The following is a 10,235-nucleotide window of genomic DNA, read 5'->3' as shown; positions in this document are numbered from 1 at the left end:
CCCGGTAAGGGAATAATAGTACAACAATCATATCCCGGCAAGGGAACAATATCAAGAACATCGACATCCTGACAAGAGAGATAACATTAAAAGCAACAACATTCCGGCAAGGGAGACAATATAATGATCCTCTTCTCTTTTTCACATTTGCTTCACAACTCACTACACAACTTGAGCAAATGCTTTATAAGGTTCAATTACCAATTTTACTTCCACAATTCGTTTTACAACTTGAGCCAACACTCCTCAATATTCAATTGCCACTACTACTTCTACAGGCTTTACTCAACAATAGAAATCATCATAAAAGGCATGAACAATACAAACAGATCATAATAATCATAATATAAGACTCACGAGCATGCTTGACACCAATGTATAGATACTCATCACCATGCCTATACGTCGTACTTAACAAATAACACATAGCAAATAGGACACAACTCCTAATCCCTCAAGCTAAAGTTAGACCAAACACTTACCTCGATGCCACGAACACAATTTAAGTCTCAACTATTGATTTACCTCTTGATTCCACCACTAATTCGCTCGTATCTAGCCACAAGTTACTTAACTATATCAATAAATGCTATGAATCAATTCCAATGCATGAAAATATGTTTTCTAAAGTTTTTTCCAAAAAGTCAAAAATTGTCCCAGGCCCACATGGTCAAAACCCAAGGTTCGAACTAAAACCCGATTACCTATTCCCCCACGAACCCAAATATATAATTTGTTTTGAAATCAGACCTTAAATCGAGGTCCAAATCCCCAAAATTTGAAAAATCTAGGTTCTACCCAAAACACCCAATTTCCCCTATGAAAACCTTTGATTTTGAGTTGAAATCATGAGAAAAGATGTTAAAAATTAATAAAAACAAGTTAGAAATGACTTACAATCGATTTGGAAGAGTACTTGTCTTTGAAAAATCGCCCAAGAGAGTATATGTTTTGAAAGGGTTTGAAAAATGAAAGATTTTCGGCTAAGTCATGAATTTGCAGGTCACAGATGTCGCAATTGCGAACTCTTCAGGAGCTGCTACACTCGCATTTGCGACCACTGTTCGCAACTGCGAACTCGCATTTGCGACGGGGGAGTCGCATTTGCGACCAAGGGGGATTTCTAGGCCTCTTCGCATTTTGCGAAGAAATGATCGCATCCAGGCCTTCTCTCGCATTTGTGATGGGTTATTCGCATTTGCGATCTCGCGTTTGCGAGCCAGGCTTCGCAAATGCGAAGTCTGCAGACCTGCAACACACCAGCTAAAAACCTGCAACTTCCTAAGTCCAAATTTCACTCCGAGGCCTATCTAAAACTCACCCGAGCCCTCGAGGCTCCAAACCAAATATGTACACTAATCCAAAAACATCATACGGACTTGCTCGTGCAATAAAATCATGAAAATAACATGTAAAACTATGAATTAAACCTCAAAACTCATCATTTTCATCAAGAACACTTAAAATTCATAACTCTTCAACCAGAGGTCCAAATCACGTCAAATAAAATTTATTTTTCACCAAATTTCACAGTTATCGTTTAAATACTTTAACAAGTTTGTACCGGGCCCCGAGACCAAAATACGGTCCCGATACCAATGGTTTCAAACATTAATTCTTTTCTTTATTTCATAAATAATTCAGCAAAATAATTTCTTTCAAAAATTGATTTCTAAGGCTTGGGACCTCGGAATTTATTTCCGGGCATACGCCCAAGTCTCATATTTTACTGCGGACCTCCCGGGAACGTCAGAACACAGATCCGAGTCTGTTTGCTTAAAATATTGACCAAAGTCAACCATAATCAAATTTTAAATCTTGAAATTTCTATTTCTCATATTTTCACATAAAAGCTTTCTGGATATATGTCCGGACCATGCACACAAATCGAGGTGAGATAAAAAAGAGGTTTTAAGGCATCAGAACACAAAATTTATTTCTAAAACAAGTGATAACCTCACAGTTAATAGGTAGACGATTTATCGTCTATGTGGGAGAACATGGTTCTAGTTTAGAGCATCTTATTTGTTACTTTTTCTCCTTATAGGTATCAATAATATTATACTATTACTATCTTATTTTTCAGTTTTATCACTACTATTATTTCTTTTAATCAGGTTATCTTTACTATTTTTTCTATCAATATTTTTTTCTTTAGTATGTTCCTCATAGCCTTTTTACTCTTGTATTTTTTTAAACCTATTTCGAAAAATACTTTGTTTGAGCCGAGGGTCTGTCAAAAATTATCTTTCTATCTTACACAAGATATGAGTGAAGTATGTTTACTACCCTCCTGAGGCTCCACTTATGTGCCCTGGATTTGTTATTGTAGTATCGCCAATTCATATACTCATACCTTATTGTCTACCTTTAATTATAATAATGTAGGAAAATAATTTTCTTGTGTAAAATTTTTAAAAGTCGAATTTTCTTTATGAAAAATATATTTCATAAAACAAACACGCCGGATAAAAAATTGGTTCGGTGGGAACTATTAGTGGAAAGAGGAGGTAAATACACTAACTTGTTTATATATACATACTAATGCTAATGTTTACTTCCTCATCACCCATTATGTGCTGCATAGTATGTAGGAGTTGTTTTACCATGGTGCATTGGAGTGAGTGTTGGCCAGTTAATAATTTACATATTCAAAAGAATAAAAGTAGCAGAAATGAAGATATTGAGGTGGATGTGCGGGCACACTAGGATGAATAAGATTAGGAATGATGATATTCCGAAGAACGTGAACGTGTCTCCCATTGATGACAAGATGCGGGAAGCGAGGCTCAGATGGTTCAGGCACGTACAGAGGAGAAGTCCAGTTGCACTGGTGAGGAGGTGTGAGCGGCTGGCTTTGGAAGACACGAGAAGAGGTAGAGGGCGACCTAAGAAGTATTGAGGAGAGGTGGTCGGGTAGGACATGACGTGACTTAAGATTTTCGAGGACATGGCCCTTGATAGGAAGCTGTGGAGGTCGAGTATTAGGGTTGTCGGGTAGAAGGTAGCTGCGCCTGTTTCTACTTCGTAACTATGTGAGACTAGTCTGATAAGATTTTTGTCTTAGACTGCTAGTGGTTAGTCGTGTGTTCTCACTATTCTTTCGTTTTTTATATTGCTGTGTCTATTTACTGACTATTGCTATTGTTTTTCATCTATTTTCTGATTTTTGTGATGCTGTTATTATTCTTTTGATTTCTGTTGATGGTACTAATATATTGTCTCTTTTTGTCTTCTTGAACCGACGAACTTTCGAAGACAATCTCTTTACTCCCTCGGGGTACGAGTAAGGTAAAATTATTGGGTCGTTGTGTTGTTGTTGCAGTAGGAGTTGTTTGTTTTCAGTGTGAGATAAAATTATGCTTATGTGTTATCATTTGGTTTTTTTGTCTTTCTAAAATTTATAGTGTTAATAAAGTTAATTATCATTGTGTTTTGCCCAGTATTGATTTTCATCCAGAGATACATGTATGATTTAGATCACACTATGTATTATACTAATTTTACATGTTGGAATCTTCACGTACGGATTGTTAATAGTGTATTTGCAGACTTTTGTTGTCATTCTGTCAATAGTCATAGTCATCACCTTGAAATTCAATTCAAAGGTTAGAAAAAGCCGTAGGTCAACAACCCAATTGAGAACCAAAAGAAAGTTGAATACAACGGAGCCCACCAAGCGCAGGCTAATGAGGAGAGTGGAAGTGGACCTTCCCTTTTTTGAGTTTTTTCTCATAAAAATTAAAAGCAGCCTTACCAATTTTTAAAATTTTAAGAAAATAGTACACTTTTATCATTTTATTTGTTTTTTATTAAGTAGTAGGAATATCTCATTTTGATGTTAAGTTTAGTGATTATAATACATTAATATTAAATCCTTATTTGTCATTATCTTCGTTAGTTAGAATCAGAGGCAGCTCAACAAAGTTAATGGCCTAAAGTCAAACCTTGATAAGTGGCTTAAGTTCTTTTAAAATGTTAAAAAAATAATAATTTTATTTTACCTATTTATAGTTAACATTATTCTATAAGCAATACAAGTGTTTAAATAAGAAGCAAGTCTTTTTATCTGATCAAATATTATCTTTTACTTATATTATCTTTCTTTAATACTTTTAATTTAAAAAATAAGTCTAAACCATCAATATCTTTCATGGTTAAGGCAATGTCTTTCCAGATTCTCGTCACCTAGTTATATCAAATTCTTTTACCTTTAAATAGGAATCCAAAAATGTTTTCATGCACTTCTAATTGTTCAAAATTTTGAAGTTTGATTTTCTTAGTTTATTAAAAAATTGTACCCTTTTTACTTCAAAATTTCAATTTTTTAAAAATTTAATTTTCATAAATCTGCTACTAGGATAAATTGGGGCCTCTAAAATTTTGGGACCTAAAATCCTTGCTTTATGCTCCAACCAGCACTTATTATAATCTAGAAACTCGTTTAGTACCGTTAATTTTAGGATCGTATGGATTTTTAAATTTAGAGAACTCACAATTTATCATTATGTTTTCTTAAAAAGCAAATTATTAAATATCGAAATGAACTCAGAATAAAAAAAACGGATTAAGATAATTCATGCAAATTATAATTATCGCAAACAATTTAGAATACATAGAGTAGTTGTATTTTTGTGATGGCTTTTGCGCGATGTTGATAGCACACCGATTAGTCCAAACTGACATCTTTTGCTTCACACAAGTAGAGAGATTACAAAAACTAAGAGGTAGTTTGGCTGAGTGTATTAGAGAAAATAATACATGCATTAGCTTTGTGTATTAGTAAAATCTTATTTGGTATACTTTTTCAACTTATATATAATTAATACAAGCATTAGTTATACACTGTATTTGGTATTATCCTATGCATAGCTAATGCATAGCAAACCATGATATTAAGGCAAAATTATCCTTAAAGTCCTTTAAAGCTAAAAAATATGGAGAACATTTTTATAAACAAATAATTTTATTAAAAATTATGTAATGAATTTTAATTTTTAATACACCACACCAAATAATGGATAAAAAATAATTTCTGCATAGCCAATCCTTACATTACTAATACACCTTATTCAACATTATTCTTATATACCCTGCCAAACGACCCCTAAAATTCAAGTTCAACACAATATTTCTTTTTTCAAATATTGTTGGTATTTGAGTCAACTTACTTGCTACCTCCCACAGTACATGTATTAATATCATATAATTTATTGACCATTAAATTATACGCTTTAATAGGTAAGTTTAACACACCTATAATTCAAGAAAAATTAAACCTTGTACTAATAACTGTCTCTTAACCCGGTAGCCTCTAGTTTGACAACTCATTTTACTTAGTTAAGTCTTATTTAGGAAGTTTAAGTTTAATAATTTCTTATTTCACCTCGATTTTAAAAAAATATTTTCACATATAGTTATAATTATGTATTATAGTATATTATGATAAAGAATCCGTATTTGGTATGATGAAAATTAAATGATTGGACCTCCGAACTAAAACGAAAGGTGCGACAATTACCATATTGGCCATTGGGGAACGGGAATTGTTCGCGTTAAGAGCCAGCAATTCTACGAAACCAACAAGGAAGAGAATCAAATTCTTCTATTCCCAATAATTCTCTAATCAGGTTCTTCACGCCTCTGTTTCTACATATATATAATTCTTCGCATATTTTGCTGTCTTCGCGTGAATTTTTGCATCTGATCTAGGTTTTCTCGCGTTGTTTCTCGTTATATCAGATTCGATCCCGATCTCTGAGTGATGGCTTCGAAACGGATTTTGAAGGAGCTCAAGGATCTCCAGAAGGATCCTCCTACCTCTTGCAGCGCCGGTATCCTTCTCTTTTTTATGTTCGTCGTCATGTCATTGTTTTATGTAAATATCTATTGTTTCGTACTTGCCAATCAAATTGCGTTAAATTTTAAATTAGTGAAGAAACTGATTTATTTGCATCTAGATTAGATAAAAAGTTTAGGTTAAACGTTCCTGAGATGGTTTGCGCTGTTTGTACCTTGTTGTGGTATTTGATTTTTCTTATGGCTCATTGTGTTACCATAATCAAGATGAGCTGCGATTTAAGCACAAAACGAGGGTGCCCGATTTTGTAGGATTTAAGTTAGAGTTAACTTGCTGGATAAATTGTTGAATTCTGATACAACATAATATCGGGAGAAAATTGAATTGTATTAACAGTTTTGGATCCATATCAAACAGTAACACTATATTCTCTTTATTTTGGAGACATATAGACAGCAAATGTTTAAGACTTCCTCCTCTATGGTTATTTGTCTCCCAGGGATCTGTCTGTCAGTTGAATAATTTTGATACATATAATGCGATGCATGTGAAAGAAATTTTTGTCAGTAAAGTTTCATTCTTTATTCTTCCTTTACCAATCAATCTGTCACTCAATCATATGCCACTCTGTCATTGTCATTTTGCTGATTTTTGTTTGTCCTATTGCGCTTAATATTATGTATCTACTTTGGGGAATCTTAGTAGCTTAGTTGGTTGGTACCTGAACTTTCACCTTATTGGTGAGGGTTCGATTCCCCACTTTGTTATCCCCTCCCCTAGTTTCCCTTCCTCTACCCCCGATATATAATAATTTTTCTTACAAAAATGTATGTACTTTCGTATTTTTGCCCCTGTTCGGTAGCATCCGTGCAAGTTGTTCCATTCTGCCTTCCGTTCTCTCTATACTTAACATAAACTATGTTAAAGCCAACATCTCTTTGCCACCTTTAGTTAGAGCTTGGAAGTGTTGCTCCCACTTTGCTTTTGTTAGAGCTTGGAAGTTTGTCAGTCGTCATTCATTCTGTTAGGTACTCCCACTTTGTTTTTGTTCTCGTATTTGGTGATGGAGAACCATGCATTCATATTGAAGCCCTTTTTTTTGATAATACAATGTGAATTATTAATATTGAAGTCTTGCTCATAAAAAGTAGTCCCTGCCTAGATGTCTTTCAATGAGAAATACATTGTCATCCCATTGCATTAAGCTTATCATAGTGCTTTCTACTTCTCTTGAAACGCAACTCTTGTTGCCAGCTGAGTCTTCAACTTATTATGTCCTATAGAGATATCCACTAGAGAACCTTGAAAGAATTTAGTGGTTGGTAGGGCCTTGTTAACTCTGAACAAGAGGTTGTGTAAGTATTCTTTGCATCTGTATAAGGGAGGTTGTTATTGTTGATAATATGGGTCTAAGTAACTTAAATGGAACAACATGCTTAGTGAGGATTTATGTAGCCGACCCAACTTGCTTGGGATTGAGGTGCAATTGTTGTTGTTCTGTATAAGGGATGTATGTGCTATGTGGTTCATCATTGACTGATATTATCTTCCTTACCTTTATACCATGTGGTAACAGGCCCCGTTGGAGAGGACATGTTTCATTGGCAGGCCACAATTATGGGTCCCCCAGAAAGCCCTTATACCGGCGGTGTATTCCTAGTTACTATACATTTTCCTCCTGATTATCCATTCAAACCTCCTAAGGTATGAAATAGTTCAAATAGCTTCGTGATTAATTACTTCTGCTGTTTGCCGATGCCCTATTTATTTTTCAGGTTTACAACTTGGAGAGTAGTTCTGTTGGATTCTGACTGTCTTATAATTCAACTTTGGATAAGGATGTGGGTATAGATTTTCTGGTTAGGAGCTCCTGGTTATGGATTATAGCTTTTAGGGCATTGCAGCCAACATAATAAGTAGACTTGGGCTGTTAAATAGTGACATATCAGTGGTGGAGTCATTGCTAGTAGATGTCCATTTTATTAAGTTACATGAACTAGCTCAGGTCAGGAATATCGAAAAAAGATAATAATTTTTTTTTTTTTTGGGGGGGGGGGGGGGGGGGTTGATTCATATAGCTTATTTTGCATGGTTTTGACATTTTCCTTGGGTCCCTGATGATGTGATCAAAGAAAATAGTGGAATCGTTCTCATTGAATTTAGGCTTGTTGGTGAGCCTGACTTACTAATTAAGAGTTGAGAGTCATGTGGGGGAACTCCAGTAAAACATTTTATTAGGTTATTACAGTGGTCGAGCTAGGAATTTATGTAAGGGAGCTAGGAATTTATGTAAGGGGATTCAGAAAAATACTAGAATCACTCGTTGGATTTCAACACGTGACCTAAAATAATTTTTGAACCCCCTTTGCCACTATGGTAGAATCTTCTTTTAAGTCACATAGATTCAACAATTTATATATGCCAAATACATTTCTTTTTGCCTACATTGCGTAGTATTAGTTTCCGTGAAGCGGATTCAATTGAACTCCTTTGGCTCTACATAGCTCCACCCCTGGTATAATAATGTGTTTCATGAAGATCACCTTGTCACCCCAAAAAAAAAGGATCATGAAAAACGTTAGGATCTTCCTGCTGCCTGTAAAGTCAGCAGTACAGAGTACTCATTACAGCTTTTTTAGAATGAACAACTTTCTTCTCGGTGAAGGATTGAGAATGTGCAGGATTCAGCTTCCCTGGAAAGAAATCATGGTTAATATCAACATGGTTATCTGTGCGTGTGCGCGCACGTCTCTCTCTCTCTCTAATACATGTACACCCTACTATTTGGAAACTCATCATTTCGGGCATGATATGATCTGGCAGTATTTGGTGGAACTCTGACGTGTGCATAATATATCTTGTCAACATTCTTGTATTACAATTATGGATATATCCTTGCAGGTTGCTTTTAGGACAAAAGTTTTCCATCCAAATATTAACAGTAATGGCAGTATATGCCTGGACATATTGAAGGAGCAGTGGAGCCCTGCCCTAACTATTTCCAAGGTCCTTCTTACCTTTCAAGCTATATTTTATCTGCTGACAAGTAGTAAAAGCTATAAAAAAAAGGGGCAGCCCGGTGCACAAAACATTTCGCATTCACGCAAGGTCCGGGGAAGTGCCGCACCCCAAAGGGTGTGATGTAGTCAGCCTACCCTAATGCAAGCATTAGTGGCTGCTTCCACAGCTCGAACCCATAACCTATAGGTCACATGGAGACAACTTTACCGTTGCTCCAAGGCTCCCCTTCAGTAAAGCTAAAGAACAAACATATATATTCTTAGGGCCTTGCTACGGTCATGGTTGATAAGAGCCCTTGCAGATAGATTTTGAAGCCATCAGCCAATTTATATAATGTTTTCTTGTTAAAAAAAGCCATCAGCCAATTTATATATTGTGAAGGTTAAAAATAATTGTACTTATTAAAAAAAGAAATGGTTTAACTAGAATATTACAGATGATAGGGACTTTTTCCTTTGGCCTCTTTGTGGTATCTATTCTTTTTTTTTTTGATGAAGATGATAGGGACTTTTTTTGTGGTATCTATTCTAGCCTTTAAGTACGGATGAAAACAGTTTAGCTCTATGTAAGACGTCCATAAGACCCATTCAATAGAGTGTCTGAATATACTCCTGTCTCAGTTTCTAATGGTGTCATCTATTGTTTTCACGGATCAATATATTCTCTTTGAACAGCTCTCCTTGGCCAGTTTAACTGGTTGATTTTCACAAAGTCATATAGATATGTTTCTTAAGCTGGGAAAAGTGTTTGTATTGCCTTCAGGTTTTGCTTTCAATTTGCTCACTTTTGACGGACCCAAATCCTGATGACCCCCTGGTGCCGGAGATTGCTCACATGTACAAGACAGACAGAGCTAAATACGAATCAACTGCCAGGAGTTGGACTCAGAAGTATGCCATGGGTTAGAACATTACCTATAAGGGCCCGAGTCCATGTAAAAAGAATTCATGTGCCTGTTCTCTCTCCTCTCCCAATCAACCAAGTGTAGAATAGCATTAAATGTTGTCCTCTCCAAGAAAAAAGAGATGCTTTGAATATTTTTATATGGATTCTAACATTTTAAGAAATCTGGGAAATGTTTATTTATCTGGTTTAGGATTGCAGCTTTGATTTTGATGATATATGTAAAGATTTTAACAGCTTCTGTATTTAGTTTCCAGTTGTGTTTGTTACTTCAGATAAACACTCTATAACGTGTGAGAACTATCCTTCCATCCGCTGAGGTGGGATATTTTCATCTTCTTATTATCTAGTTTATCTAACCATGCACAAGTACTGAAAGGTTGAAGAAAAAATCTTGAAGCAGATAGATGAGCCTGGACCGGGCTAAATTTAATGTTTGTACTGTACCATCTTTTACAAACTGATCAGGTATGGTTTTTGTTCTTCTGTTTTTGTGCTAACATTGGTTTTA

General features: G+C 35.3%; 1 protein-coding gene across 2 annotated transcripts; it reads left to right on the top strand.

Annotated features, from left to right (window-relative positions):
* The first annotated feature begins 5,489 nt into the window (after positions 1-5,489).
* LOC107820910 (ubiquitin-conjugating enzyme E2 28) lies at positions 5,490-10,004 on the top strand. 2 transcript variants are annotated; one of them, XM_016647269.2, is made up of 5 exons: positions 5,490-5,630; positions 5,743-5,834; positions 7,377-7,504; positions 8,702-8,806; positions 9,584-10,004. In XM_016647269.2, the coding sequence occupies exons 2-5, from the start codon at positions 5,765-5,767 to the stop codon at positions 9,725-9,727; spliced, it is 447 nt and encodes a 148-aa protein (XP_016502755.1). In that variant the 5' UTR covers positions 5,490-5,630; positions 5,743-5,764; the 3' UTR covers positions 9,728-10,004. The 2 variants fall into 2 exon arrangements, with proteins under 2 accessions (XP_016502755.1, XP_016502756.1); XM_016647270.2 differs by lacking the exon at positions 5,490-5,630 and having other exon boundaries at positions 5,662-5,834.
* The last annotated feature ends 231 nt before the right edge of the window (positions 10,005-10,235 follow it).

This window comes from Nicotiana tabacum, chromosome 7, assembly GCF_000715075.1.
Source record: "Nicotiana tabacum cultivar K326 chromosome 7, ASM71507v2, whole genome shotgun sequence".
In the NCBI taxonomy this organism is placed as follows: Eukaryota; Viridiplantae; Streptophyta; class Magnoliopsida; order Solanales; family Solanaceae; genus Nicotiana; species Nicotiana tabacum.
This window is presented reverse-complemented; position numbering and strand designations above follow the sequence as displayed.